General features: G+C 32.2%; 1 protein-coding gene across 1 annotated transcript; it reads right to left on the bottom strand.

Moving 5' to 3' along the window:
• Positions 1-232: 232 nt before the first annotated feature.
• Positions 233-6,799, bottom strand: LOC126718710 (protein NRT1/ PTR FAMILY 4.6-like). Its single transcript, XM_050421028.1, has 5 exons — positions 6,584-6,799; positions 6,341-6,446; positions 5,915-6,132; positions 2,092-2,532; positions 233-1,621 (listed from the first exon to the last, which is right to left on the bottom strand). The coding sequence occupies exons 1-5, from the start codon at positions 6,704-6,706 to the stop codon at positions 629-631; spliced, it is 1,881 nt and encodes a 626-aa protein (XP_050276985.1). The 5' UTR covers positions 6,707-6,799; the 3' UTR covers positions 233-628.
• Positions 6,800-15,857: the final 9,058 nt, after the last annotated feature.

The raw sequence follows: 15,857 nt of genomic DNA, 5'->3' as shown, positions 1-15,857 counted from the left end.
TCTTTCTTCTTAGTTTAATGTTATTCCAGTTTACAAAAAAAAAAAAAAAACTCACTTGGCACAAAAATTTAAGAACTTAGATTAGATGGGACATGTGGTGCAAAATTAGACTCTAATTGAATTCCAATTTGAAATCTAATTGAATTTTCTTTCAGCTTTACCTATTATTATTATTATTATGTCCATCCCATCTAGATTTAAAAGCATTAATGCATAAAATAACAAAATCCTGTTGTAAACTGGCCCTTCTCTATAGCTAGAGCAGATCTTAAATGTTTGGGATAAACTAATGAGGTTAATGGGCTTAGCTTTTACACGAGTTTCATTAAATTACTGAAATGTTAGTTCATAAAGCCTGATGCGAGTGCTCTTAAGCATGGCTCTGTGCAACCTTGTCTATTACTACTACTTGTTCTTTCTCGGTATTTTAATTGATTGGGCTGATGAAACCACCTCCTCATAGGAGGTACGGCCTAACAATTGGGAAGGCTTTCAATTACCATAGAATTGCTCAATCTTTTGCAATAGCAAGGAAGATGCATTGGCGGGCACATATGATATGTTACCAAAGAGGCTGCTTTTGATTGAAAAGTTTAACTGACCATGTATGCATAAACAGGCAGTGTGTTCATTTACATGTCACCATAACTTTTTTTTTCGTTTGTGCTCTTGTGTATTCGTACCGGCAGGCCCATAAGAGGTAGTGCAAGAAATTCAATGCACTGAGCACACACATGAGCCAGTAAAATCTATCCAGGTGGTAATGATTTATGTTGCTACCAGAAAGCCATGGCTTGTGTTTGGAGTGACCAGTGACATTGTTAACTATTGAAACAATGACTGTGCTGAGGTAGTACCCCAAGGCCAAAGAGGCAAAAGAAAGAGATGTAGCCAAGGATCTCATGCTTGCAGGTGCCTCTGTAAAGAAAAATTCCAACAAACCAGCCAGGGTGAAAAGATCTGCTGAACCAAGGAACAAGTATTGGAAAGCAATCCAAAAGAATGTGATGGGCAATGGATTCTCAGAGTCAAGCATTCCTGAGTTGGTAGCCACTCTCTTCCGCTTTATCTCAACAAGAGCTGCTATTACCATGGCTATAATTGAAAGTACTAGACCAATTCCAATCCGTTGGAGATGAGTGATTCCCATTTCGGATTTAGTTGCTTTACGAGCAAATGGGATGATGAAATGGTCGTAAAGTGGTGCAAGGATCATGATGAATGTTACCGGGAAAATAGGAAGTGAAGCTGGTGGGACTTTTAAGGAACCAAGCTTGGTGTTCATTGTAGCAGCTTGTTGGACAGAAAATGTGGACAGCTGAGCTAGGCAACAGTTGAGCATAATGGTGCAAGCAAATATTGGAAGTACTTTTAGCACAATTTTGACATCTTCTACTTGCTGCACCGTGCATTCTAGTGCGTTGTGGACTGGTTTGTCTACCACTGCATTATTTAGGAATTTGAGACTTTCTGTTGCAGTTTGACTGGACTCCATTGTTTTGGCATTTTCTTCTGATTCCTTGCCATTTGGAGTTGGAGAAGAAGGGTTTGTGGTCATGCTTGCAACAGCATTGCTTGGGCTTCTGCTCGTGCAGCAATTGAGTGTGGCAGCAACCAAAACCTTTTTAATCATAAAAGAAGCTTAGTCTGTTTACATGGGGGGATGAAGCAAAATTGTGATTAAAGAAACATAGTCTATTTACATGGAAGGATGAAGCTAAACTTTGCTATTAAACTCATTCAAATGCATACTCAATTGGGAAGTCCTTAAATGGTCTGAATGAGCAAAATTGAGCATTCTAGATTGGTTTATAAGGTTAGAATATCATTGAAGACTATTTATGGGATTGTCCTGGAAGTTGTTTCTTTGGTTTGCAGAACACATTTGCAAGCTTGCCACTCTTAGTAGTGCTGCAGGCAGAGTTAAGTGGTTCATCAAAGTACTCTTGCTTTAATTATTGAAGCATGACAAGGCCTATTCCATGATGTGGTGCATTGTGGTGGGTGATAAAACAATTGGAAATCAGCTTAGCCTTCATAATTTATGCACACCAAACTAGAGCTATCCATATTGTGCCAAAGGCAACTTACCTTGAAGATGGTTGTAAGTGGACTTCCAGAAGGTATTTTGTTCCTATAAAAGGCTGAACCGGCGAGGAAGATTGGTATTGATAAGAATATGCTAATGGTAGAGAATCCAAAACCCCATTGCCAACCTTTATTGTCTTCTATCCACACCACAAATGTTACTGCAATAAGGCCACCACATGAGAGACAGAAAACGAAGTAGTTGAAGAAGGTTGATCTTTGCTTCCTTCCTTGTGGTGTGCTTTCATCAAATTGCTCAGCCCCATGTGATGGTAGTGATCCCTTTATCCCTCCAACACCAAGGGCCACAAGATAGAGGCCTATAAACAACATTGCAGCTTTTGCACCATAAACTTCCTGGCAAGGAATATTGAGGTTGGTTGGATCACATGCTGGTGGCATTAGTGAAGGTGACCGAGCTTGCACAAAGAGTACACTCAAACCCTGTTTGAGCAGTTGCATCATTAGGAACAGTATATAATGTATACGGTTCATAAAGATCAGTAGCTTATTATTCTAATATATATATTTCAATTTAATTTAGTAATTACAAATAGTGTTAAACTAAGTTTAAACTTTAAACTAATTAGAATTTGTATCTAAAGAAAAAACTAATTAGAACTTATTGTTAAGTGGTTTTCTATAAATTCTCTAATTCAACTTTATATTTATTAATTTTACTAATTAAATATGCATTTTTGAAATTTTATAGTATACTCTTTGACAGTAAATACGTTTTGCAAATTTTTGTGTTTATTTATTTAGTTGGACTTTTTAAGGTTGCGTTTGGATATATTAATATTTGGCAACTTATTTTACTATTTACCTTATTTTTGCTACTATTTATGGGTTTTACTGCACTTTTTGGTATTATTCACGAATCCTACTATATTATTTCAACTAACTTAGGGTCTATTTGGGATACTGAAACTGAAAATTTTTTGTTGAAAATACTGTAAATAAAGATAAAAGTTAGCTGAAATAGTACACTAGGACCCATGAATAGTACCAAAAAGTACAGTGGGACCTATAAATAATAGCAAAAATAAACTAAATTATAAAATAAACTGACTTTTTAATTTGGAACCAAACACCCACTAAATCTAAACTTTATCCTATCCACCACGTAGTAAGTATTTTTTTTTTTTTTTTTTAAAGAAGAACCTATTGGGGCCCTTATCCTATCCGCCACGTACTAAGGGTCATTTAGTTGGATACATTTAATAACATTCATCACTTTTTTGGGCCCTTATCCTAAACCTAAAGCCAGAAAAATTGCCCAGTCACTTCCAACCTAGAAAGGTAGCCCACCGTAGTGAGACAATGATTTGTGACTGGCCCAAATATTTGTACTAGATATTTTTCTGTACAATCAAGTGGCCCATATTATAGACAAAAAACGACTACAACAAAACAAGGTTCTATAAAGAGACCCCTTTCCTTGGGCCCATAGAAAAAGAAGAAAACGACCATTTTCCCACCTTTTTTTGTTTTTGTTTTCTGAGTAATCCTTTTCTCACTAAACATTATGTCTGTACACTGCCAATATTCCTAATTTAGGTGTTTTAATTAAAAGAGAAAAACACACACACATACACACAAAAGCAGAGTAAAATAAAAAATATCTAGGAGGCAATTAATGACCATCGTTGGAGTACCATGGGTTGAACTATAAACTTCACTTTGCAACAGTTACTCAAAAAAAAAAAAAAACACTTCACTTTTCAACAAATTAAGATCAATCAAGCCCTTTGCTAGGTAGCTTAAAAATATGAGGTATTTCATGGAATAGCTCCACAAAATTAGGCTATTTTCTTGTAACGTGTGAAACATATAGAGGTATATGCACATGAATATATATATATATTTTTTGAAAAAAATATGCGCATGGATATCAAATATTGTAAGATAATAGTTTTACGGAGCTGGTCCATAAGATAATTTGTTAAAAGTAGGACCAAACTAGTTGGTTGGCCCCCACAGAACTGGGCCCATAGGCCACGTGTTGACCCCACAGGAACTCCTGGACTGTATTGCAAACACAGTGATACATTTGTCGTATTAGGGAATGAGATGTCACTGTTGAAATGTTGTTGGGTCTTGAAGTGGGATTGAGGTATGGGCCTACTTTCATGGACTTGAATTCTGCTCTATCAAGATGGAGACTATACATGTGGTCCATGCCATATGTGGATCATCTATATATAGATCGTTACACTTATAAACGTGATCCATTAAAAGCATAATCCATATGAAATGAATTTTCTATATGGGTCAGTGCCACAGCTGCATAAGATACGGATATGTGTCTGATCTGGATCCCATTGTGTTCAGTGTATTATAGCACTGGACAGAAATTCTGTCCTTTAGGATAGCTCATTTGTATAACGTAGTAGAGACAATATTTTTGACACTCTTCTTATACTTTTTTTTGTTAGGTGAAAAGATTTTAAAGCTAAGGACAATATCGTTGTGTAGATGTGGCCTTGGAGCTGAAATTGAGAAAGTGAAGTTTCTTTATGTACTAGCAAAACAGAAATAAATATGGGACCATGGACACTCACTGTGATTGGATATACGTTGCATGAGGAGTATGTGTGGGACCGAGATGTTCTAAATATGGTTGTGTTTTTGTGTACCTAGCTAAAATGATAAGTTTGGTATGATTTGAAAGTTTTCTTCAACTTAATTAAAATTTGCTCTTGATGACTTAATCAATTTCTTCACGGGAAAATCCTTCAACAAATAATAAGTTTGTATTTTTTTTCGTTAATGGAACATAATATATCAACGTTCAATGAACACGTCAAATGTCAACTTTGTTTGTTTCATCCCACCAAACTAGAAAAAACATTAAATGATTTTTGCCTATATTCTCTTACTTCACCTTTCAAATTTATTGTTTCTACCAATAATAAGGCGGTTTTTTAAACCCATGTTCTCCCAATAAGAAAAATCAGACAATTGAGTTACAACTTACAAGGCCTGTAGTGGTTTCTAATTTCTAATTAATCTTCCATTCTACAATCTAAAAATTATTAGTTGAGGTCATGTTATTAGTTTTTGTTTTCAAAGTTTATTGTGGTACAAAAATCAAAGTTAAGAATCTTGGTATAAAAGGGGAAGAGGGTGTGGAAGAAAAAAACAAAAAACATGGGATATGAATTATGAAATACAAAGTTAGACAGGCCCTACAAAAGTATTTTTCTTTAAAAAAATTCTAACTTGTTTCAAGCCAAAAAGAAAAGGAAAATTTATAGACAGGTGAATTAATTGGCAATTTAATTTGCAGAAAATTGAGTGCATCCATTTACTACTCTCACCAATGAGAGTGCCCAAGTAATGTTCCTGAAATCCAAGTTGGGGTACCTTTATTACAACCCAAGAATTGTATGCTTTGAGCTCCAATGAAATTCAAAATTCATGCAACTTGAATCATACTTTTCAATTTCGTGATTTTGATTTGTTGCATTTGATGCAATCATGCAACCCACTTTACAAGTGACTGATTCTGGCTCATAATAATTGCTTAATGCAAGCCACGTTTACTTTAGATTCCCATTAAGAAAGTCTTAGCAGCCTTTTTCTATATAAATCTATTTAGCTTTACTTTTTTTCTTTTCTTTTTTTCTCTTTTTAATTTTCAAAATAACAAGATTGACGTACAAACCCTTTACCCAAAAAAAAAATTAAAGGGAAAAAAAAAAAACAAGTCTAATCTTTAGGAAAATCCAAACTAGTTCACTAAATAATTAACAGAAAGAGAATTTTTATGGCTAAAAAATATGAGTGTGAAAGAGGAGGGACTGAAAATAGTATAACTTACCAGGAGTTCAATGACTGCACTTATCAAGTAAATGTGATAAGTAGTGAAAAAGGCATCAGATAGGAAGCCCCCAAGGAGAGCCAAAAGGAAAGCTGTCCCCATGAAATTTGTGACATTGTTGGCTGATTTGGAAGGAGAGAAATGCATGTACTCTGATAGATACAGTACCAAGTTGCTTGCGTTTGCTAAATATGCCAGGTTCTCCAATATCTCCACCACTACAAGCAAAACCAAATGATTTTTTTTCTTTTTGGAATATATATACAAATATATATATATACCATTAGAGGGAGTACCTTTTCCACACAAATAGACACACACACACCCACTTAAGATATTTTCTTGTGAATTGAAAAACATGAATCATGTGGTAACTTTTAAAAAGAAAGATCAGCTTGTGGGTGATGAGAACTTTTTTGAACTAACCCAATACAAAAGAAGCAGCAAGCATGCCACCATGGTTGCCTCTGAGAGCTGGTTTGTTCCTCCAGTTCACATAGCCTTCCCATCTGCCGAACTGGTGCTCTTCTTCCTGCACATAAAAACTCTAGAGGAGTTAAACAAAAATAAAGCAATATTGGTTGTGGTTTCCAATTAAGGAAACCATTAACATGCAGAGATAGAAAGAGAAAGAAAGATGGAGAGAGAGAGAAAAGAAAAGGAACCCACCATTATCTCCTCTCTCTTTTTTCTCTCTTTTTCGAGTTGGGTTGATTGGTTTGGATCCCAAGTGTAGAGAGGACTTTGATGATAAAGTAAGAGTGTGATGACTAGTGGAGGGAGATGTATCATATATATAAAGAGGTGGGGAAATGAAAGGATCCAACTCGGGCTGGGAGTGGTCTAGAACAAGACAAAGACTTTGATACCTTCAAAGTTCACACTCTCCCTATGTTTCCACTCATAATTCCTTTCCTTTATATATTCGTTTGTTGTTGTTGTTGTTGTTGTTGTGTGTGTGTGTGTTTTTTTTTTTCATTTCTTTAAATTATATTTTTGGTTTTTAAAATTTGGCAAGGATTCGATTTTGAGCCCTCATAAAAAATTCGGATTTAGTCATTTTAAAAATGGAACAGTTTGGCCTCTAAGTTTAGGTGATTAAAATGATGTTAAGGCACCATATTTTTAATGGACTAATAGTTGAATCAACTCCATATTAACGTAATTAACCTAATGAATACGCATAGTAAGAGAAAGGGATTTTATTTATTTATTTTAAATATGGATAAATCTTTAAGAGAATTTCATCTTAGGTATTGAACTTACTATTAAAAAGAGGTAAGGTTACCAACCGAACTATGAGCCTTGGTAGGGAAAGGGACCAATAGCTTGGTTAAAAAATATGTAGTATATTTCTAAAATAATGAAAGATAGGTAGGGAGAGAAGCACCAAATCCTCACACCAAAATGAAAAGAGATATACTAGCGAATTAGGGAACCCTTGTTTGACTAAAAACCAATATATTAAATGTAAAGTTCTTGACCCCTCACCATCCTAATTATGGTATGCTAGCTTTCAAGTTTCAGCCTTTCACAGAATGGCAATGTTAAAAGGAACCTATCTTTTATTTTATATTTTGGTAAAATTTTTGTATTTTTTAAATTATGGCATGTTTGCTTTCATATAATGAATTATATATACACTACATATAAGAAAATTTCTCTCTTTCAACTGGACTTTTATGTAGTTCAAAAATACTTTTATTAATGAAAGGTAACTTTTCTTAAAAATAAGGTCATAAATGTCAAATAATAAATTTAATTTTGAATTCAAAAAGAGAACTCCTAAAATTTAGGATTTTTTTTTCCCTTCATATTCATCTTCTTATTCCCTAAAATTTAGCATTTTTTATTCAATTTTCATTCAAATAAAAGTAAAACACCCCCAATTTAAAAAATAAAAAACTAAGAGAACTCTAAAAATTTAGCCTTCTTTCCCCCACACGTTTATCTTATCGGTAAAGTTTATTATTTTTATTTGTTTGAAAAATAAAAATATATATTTCCAAATTATAATTTATACAAATTATTAATCTTTACAAAAAAAAAATAAAAATAGAAGAGCCTTTGAACATGCACAAAGCGCATGCTTAGAAACTTGTGTGTGTGTAAAGAAGATTCTCCCCTTTCAACAGGATTTTTTTGTGGTTCAAAAATACTCTCATTAATGAAGGATAATTTCATTTAGAAATAGGGTTATGAATGTTAAATAACAAATTTAATTTTGAAATAAAAAAGAGAATTCCTAAAATTTTGGATTTTTTTCCCTTCCTGTTCAAAAAAGAAATTAGAGTTACTGTTTATCTCTAAAATTTATTCTTTTTATTTGTTTGAAAAAAAAATATTTCTAAATTATAGTAATAGATGTAAATTATTAACTTTTATCTAAAAAAATAGAAGAGCTTCTGAGCACGCGCATGAACACGTGCTCAGAAGCTAGTATATAAAAAATTTCACAGAATGTGAATGCTAAAAGGAGTCCATTTTTTTTTCCACAGTAAACTTGTCTTTTTCTTTTTTCTTTTTCTTTTTTCCTCTCCCCACTCCACTTTTATTCTATCAATTATGTATAAATCACAATAAAATAAAGTTTTGATTCTTTCAAATTTATAAACGCGTAGCAACATGATCATCTAATTAATAAATTAACTAGACCTATTAATTAGGTGGATCATGAAGATAACAAGATGAACAACATGATGATCCAAACTTTTGTTTTTGATGGCCATTGGATTATGAAAACCAGTGTGCATGAGAGAGTGGAGCTTTTCTGATTTTGGTTAAAAGGAATGCGCATTTTGATTTTTGTGAGGGTCACGAAAAAACAAAGGAAAGGTCATGGAGGACCGAAAGTGAGTCAAATTCTAACTTTTAGGAACATACCCACCATCCTCCACTAAATAACCGAGCTAGTGGTACGACTGGACTTGGCTTTAAACTATTACCCATGAACATGGAGTTCAAAGTTTTACTTGCTGGATGGAATTAAAGAATTTAATAACTTAAAATCTAATTGTCCTGCCTTATGGCCTGGGTCGAATCTTTGGCCTTTTTTTGTTAGCATATACAATATAGAGCGGTAATAATTACACACTGTAATTACGTGATAACACAATACCACGTTAGCTAAAAATCGTGTTCGAAAAGATAGTTTCATCATTTTTCAATTATAATTGAAATGTGTGTATAAGAAGTGTATAATATGTAGTGTGTAACAATATTTAGCTTACAATATATAGCAAAAAAAGAAATAAGATAAGTTCTTATGTCTCTCTCGTATATTATATGTATATGGTAATATGTTTTTACCATCTAATATTAGGAAAATATTGAAACTTTTGAATAGTTATGAAATAACATATGTGAAGAATGATAAAAGATCAAAATGAAAATAACCCCAATTTTAAGGGGATAAAAGTTGTGGTATAACGATAACAATTGTTACGCCATGTGTGATTTGACACTAAACTTTTTGTTTGGTTTTTGTGTGTTTGTGTGTGCATGTGCATGTGCATCAGAGAGAGAGAGAGAGGTGAAAATGCTTTGAATTGAATTAAGTATTACTATTCCCTTCAAAAAAAAAAAAAGGTATTATCATATGCAATGCTTTGATCCTAAAAATTAAAAGAGATATAATCACTTAATTAAAATAAAGTAGTTATTTAACAAGAAGTTCTACAATTTACTAGAAACATCAATACGAATACGACTCCAGCACACAATAGCACCAAAAAAATACTTTTAAGATTATTTTTTATTAAATCCTTTTCAATACTATAGTAAATAATGTTACGAGTTTATAAACAAATGATTTTGGGTTTTGTCGAAAGTTAATACTTTTTTTTTATCATTTGAATTACATTGTTTAAGTTGTTGAGATATGTATATATATATTGAAAAGTACTGCTTGTGAGTTGATTATTTTGAATAAATATATCATATAAACTATAAAGCACTGGTTTGCAAGTAGTTTGTGTCTATATATATAACAAAAAGAGAGAGAGAAATAGGGAAGGGGATTCTGTTAATTTTATTAGCCAAAGAAATCTTTATGGTTTTTTTTTTTTTTTTTTTTTTAAAGCCAAAAATCAACTATAATGTCTAGTCATCAATATTTTTTGTTGTAAAAAAAAAAATCTTCAACTTCTCGTTCATCAGCAACCTCCTAGTAGTGCCACATGATTCCATTTTTGGCCTGTGAAAGACTTTCACTGTTCTTTTTGACAATTGTTTTAAGAACATGGTATATACTATATACGACTTTGCCAATTACTTGAATAATCAATTTGACTGTGCAGGCAAATACATATGATATAGGCACATTCTTCAACTGCTATATATTCTAGCAATCCGAGTTAAATAAAATGGAAACAGGGAAAAAGGAGGGGAGGGAGGGATTGTTGCGACTCCTTTTGGGAGAACATTTTTTGTCAAATTTCAGCACTTTAGTAGTGCAATATTACTTTTCAAATTTCAACTCTTCTTAAAACATATTAGGCCTTTTGGTTTAGTAACACTTCCAACTCCTATGAGCTTTGTTTTGATCTACTCACTGTCATTTGTGTATGAGTTTTTCTTCTAGGAAAAAAAAAAAAAAAAAAAAAAAAACTTCTATTTTCAATCATAATTAATACTAATAATAATCAAATCTTAGTCACCAAATTTTGGAATCGACTATAGATACTCAATAGACTAATCATAATTGCCATATGTTTTTTAAAGGACACCTCAACGTGTATGAATAATGAATCCATCTATATATAATAATATTTTTTTTCAAGGTCAGGGTGGTCCTGTCACTCACGTGACCACCTTGGCTTCAATGTAGAGCAGTCCTGATGCTAGTCATAATTGCCATATATTTTTTAAAGGATGCTTCAATGTGTATGAATAATGGATCCATTTATATATAATAATTATATTTTTTTGAAAACCAGGGCGGTCTATCACTCCTGTGACTACCCTAGCCAGGGACAGAACCAAAACTTTAGGTTAAAGGAGGTGGCTTTACTGTTAACTGTGTGCGGCGGTTTTTGCGTGGATAAGAACAAAATTATTTTTGTTTAGAATTTTTTTAAAGGGTAGGGTTGTTTATTTTGGATAACATTGGTTGATTGAGCTTAATTTTTTTTTAGTTTTATTATTGGTAATTTTAGTTGTTAAGCTAATTTTTTTTGGGTTTGGATATTTTGTTTTAGATTTTAGATCTATAGATTTTTCTATAGTCACTAAAATGAGGAAAATGTTAGAGTTACAAACTTTTTTATAAATTGCTGATGTGATAAATAATTATTAGTAAGTAAAAAAAATGATGTAAGTGATAAGCTTATATGAGAACCAATAAGAATTTGTTATCAAAATAGTTTGTAAAAATGTTGTAAAAAAGTTTGTAAGTATAACATTACTCCTAAAAGAATCAATGATATTGTTTAAGGAGAGCAAAATGTAATTATATAGAACAAAATTGCTAAAATTAGTACTCATATATATAATAATAATTAAAAAAAATTAGGGGGGCCATTGCCCCCTAGTTTAATAGTGGCTCCATTCTTGACCCTAACTTTAATGTTGCCGCTAGTCTAACAGTGGCTCCATCCCTGAACCTAGCCTAATAGTGGCTCTGTTCCTTACCATGGCTTCCATGTAGAGCCGCCCTTGATATTAGTTATTAACCTAACATAATCAATCTCTTTTTTCCAAATCTAAGGTCGTCTGTAAACAAAATATATGACACTCAAAGACATATTTTTGAATTATTAAAAAAAAAAAAAAAAAAAAAAAGAGGAAGAAATCATGACAATGCTTTGTTTGTTAGCTAGTAGGCTGAAGAGGTACACTTGCAGTCTCTAGCTAGTAGCCTTACCCGACACAAAAACAAGGTTTTTCTTGAGTCAACCACAGAGCAAAGCCACATAACAGCATAGGATTGGGCACCTTATCCTTCAAACTAAAGAGACAAGCAAATGATAGCAGATTCAACACGGGGTTTCCCTCGTCTTCAAAAGTTTCTGATAGCAGTGTTCAATTTAGCCAATCAAAAACTGATACGTAATAGATCACGTGATGGTCATTGTCCTTAAAAACATGCTGTTTGAAACCCAATCTTGTGATTACACCTCTTTGTTACTACTTTTGTAAAAGAAAGAAACTGATTATATGAATTATTGAACAAGAACAAACAATGTAGCTATCTGGTTATATGAATTATTGAACAAGAACAAACAATGTAGCTATTAAGGATTTGGATGTAGTTTTGTGTTTTCAAAATAAAAATAAAAAGATTATCATTTTGAGAATTTGTTCTCAAAAATTTTTTTTTAGTGTTTTTTCCTCTTAAAAAACCTGTTTAGCAATTTTATCAAAATATATATATTTTTTTTATCTCACTCCATTTTTTTATAATAATTATTACACCAAAAATTACATTGAAATTTTTAGAAAATTTAAGCCCTAAGTCACAACCAAAACAAAATCAATACTACAACAATCTCCATAACCTCAAGTAAAAATCCAACAATAAATCAAAATCTAGAGAACAAATAATCAATAAATAAGTAAATAAAAACAACCCACGGTAACTCTTCCTAACCCACAAACCATGGCACCAACTCTAAAGATCCAACCTACAATGGCAACACCTTGGATTGTTGTCCTCTCTCTTGGAGTGGCAGTGTTGCAAGTGGGTTAAGAACAAACTAAAGTAAGTAAGAGTGTATTCGATCAATTCACCATTGTTAATTGGGCCTAGCTAGGTTAGACAAATCAAATTCAGACTTAGGTTTAGTGTCTTGGTATTTAGAAGGGTAAGAGAGCTTTTTAAGTGTTCTCATATTGGTTCGATCTTACAATTGGATGTAGTTGAATTTTATTAATAAAATCCATCAGTGTTCAGGGGGATATTTTCCATTCTTGTATATTACGTTTTTTTTTTCCTCTAGTTTCTTATATATTTGAATAGATGGTAAATATTTATTTTTTCTAATAAGGGATCTATTTCTATGTTATAAGAAAAGTTTTCCTTGAATGTATTCCGATATCAATAAGTCCAAAGATACAATATTTTTTATAATTTTTTTCATAACGCCGGATATTACTTACTATAATTGGTATAGAATAAAAGTGGTGAATCTAATTGAAAATGATGTTACTCATATCAGCAAGTTTGTTATATTGTAATCTTTGTGGGATGTGAGCTAAAATGATTACCCTTAAATTTGAAAATGAAGTTTTCCATTAGATTTTATTTTTATTTTTTAAAATCTCTTTCAGAATTTTGTTATAGTAATGACTTTTACGTTCCACCTATCATATATGGTGATTAAGATTAACACGTAGGGGGGAAATGATGTCCACATTATATATATAGTAAACCAAAATGACGAATAGATTTATTTCACAAGCAATGACCTTAGACTCCAAATATGGCTGCATTATAGGGGAAGAAAAAAAAGAACAGAAAATAGTTGCATCATTACAGGTATATCCGAAGAAATTTCAAAATGTCCTTTTCAAAATTTTAAAAGATGATTGCAAACTTAAATTCGCAACGTGGAAGACTGGAAGTTATTGTCGGGAACAAGTCAACTCCAGTTAGCTTCAATCAAAGGATACTCATATGATGCAAAAGTGAAATTAAAGCTAGTCTTCTAATAAGGTAGGTAATTTCAAGGCCAAGCAAATATATATATATATATATATATATATATATAAACTTATGAAGATCTTCTTTCGGTTTTTTGGGGGGGTTAGTGTTGGTTTGGTATAATTTGTTTTTGTTGGTTCATGTAACTTAAAAAATAAGTTAGGCAAAAATACAATTGTATCTATAAAAAATTTTAGAAAATTATACGTAACCCAAATAAACTATAAGCAATAAATTTTTATTTAGTTAGAAATACTGACTTACATTATGAATGAAAATGTAATACTTATCGACACTTGAGAAAGTACATTAAGAATTTTAAAAAAAATAATAATAATTGAGATAGAATTTTACTCTAACCTAATTTAAGTGTATGTGTGTAAATTTCTTCGGAAGACTTGAACCTTAACCTTTACCCCTCCACACCTTATATGCACTTATACTTATGGAATGACTATCGCATCAAGTGTGTGCAGTGACCAAATGACAATTGCACCCTCTAAGTTGGATTGAAATTTATTTCGGTTTGTTGGGTTAAAAATGAATTGACCCCTTGCAATTAATTAATTAATTAGATCAAATTTTATGCAATAGCGTGGTGGCACAAACAAATCACCAACTAAACTAAATGCAGCGGAAAATAAATTTGACACAAGTGATTTGTTTACAAATGGGGAAAACCACCGAGGCAAAACTCCACTAGATGAATTTAAGATTACCACTCCTAAGAATCCACTATTATCAATTACAAGTGATTACAAGTATAAAGAATCTTACCAAACCCTTTGGTCTATCTACAAATATCAACTTACAGTTGAACGCTTACCCCAATACCCAATTAGACTTGTATTGTAACGGTAATCTTTCCATTCAATGCACGAATCCCAATACGTGACTAACCAATGATGCACGGATCCTAGTACATGACTAACTCCACCAACTTAAAGAAGATGTTGGCTGCAAAGTTCTTCAGTTCATCAACAATAAAAATCAAGAAACTCCTTAGTCACAAAACCCTTGGCGTAAAGATGCGGTAGCTTCTACAAAGAGAATAATGAACTAGGGCATTTATTGCATGTATTATTTTTGCATCATCTTATGACGGCCCTTAAAATAATCCTTATATATATCTAGAGTTGTAAGAAAAGAAACCCTATACAAATACATAGGAATATGCGTGTAATCAGATCTGAAAAGTCTGATTTCGTAATTCTTGATAGATATAATTTGTGTTGAGAATCTGTCAAACTTCAACATTAAATCTTGATAAAAAGGATTCTGTCGAGACTTCTGTCGAGTTTTAAAGAACAGCATTTTCTTCACTTGTTTCTTGATCAGATTTGCATGGTTTTAATATTTAACTTGAACACTTGTTTCTTAAAATACTAAACCTATCCTAGATCTACCCAATTATAAGTAAAGCGCGTTTTGTCAAATGATTAGCCAATTTACATAGAATATGTCCCTAACATGGTCCTCTAACTTTATTTTCATTCAATTAAGTCCTCGAAATTTCAATTTATTTAATTCAAGCATTTTGTCCAATTTCATTAAAAAATTAAGTCCTATATATATAGTAAACTCTATTTGTTTCCGTCATCACTCTTATCAATATAAGCGCACCGTAAAAACACATAAAATTATTTACATGAATTTTCTCTTCAATTTCTCTTTATTATTTACTAAATTGATTAGTTCTACAATATCAAAGACAGCTTCTCAAAATCTCACCACGTTCTTGTTAATATGGATTAAGGAATGCTCAGCTTAATTACCAAGTTCTAATTCTTCTACAATGTACTTAGGTTGTAACTTGTAAGTAAACGTGACCCACGAAATTAGAGTTTGAAACTTTGAAGTGTTCCTTATTGTATGAGAGGGAAACAGAAGGAAATCGTGATGCACGAAGCAGCACGCCCACATGGATTAAATGTTAGTTATTTAATAGGGACAAAATGTTAATAGAGGGACCCAAATTTAGGTAAGAGGAAACAGAATGAGTCTGCATTAATTAAATACGATTTGAACGTAATGTGGTGTATATGCATTGAAAGTTTGAATCTGAGGAAGACACAAATGAAAGCAACAACCAAAGAAAAATGTAAGTCGTTTCTCCACGCAGCTGAGTCAAATGGAAAAGTCTAAGAGCAGAAAATTTTTCGCTTCTTGTCACAACTGTAATGTAACAAAGTGCGATTAGTAAAGAAAAAATAGTTACTCATAATTTGTCACATTAAAATTATTGTAAAAAACTTATAGAATAATTTGTGGTTTTAGAACTAGTCGAGTCAAATTGATTAA

Source organism: Quercus robur, chromosome 3, assembly GCF_932294415.1.
Source record: "Quercus robur chromosome 3, dhQueRobu3.1, whole genome shotgun sequence".
NCBI classification, from domain to species: Eukaryota; Viridiplantae; Streptophyta; class Magnoliopsida; order Fagales; family Fagaceae; genus Quercus; species Quercus robur.
The sequence above is the reverse complement of the archived record's forward strand: the minus strand, read 5'-3'. Positions and strand labels throughout refer to the sequence as shown.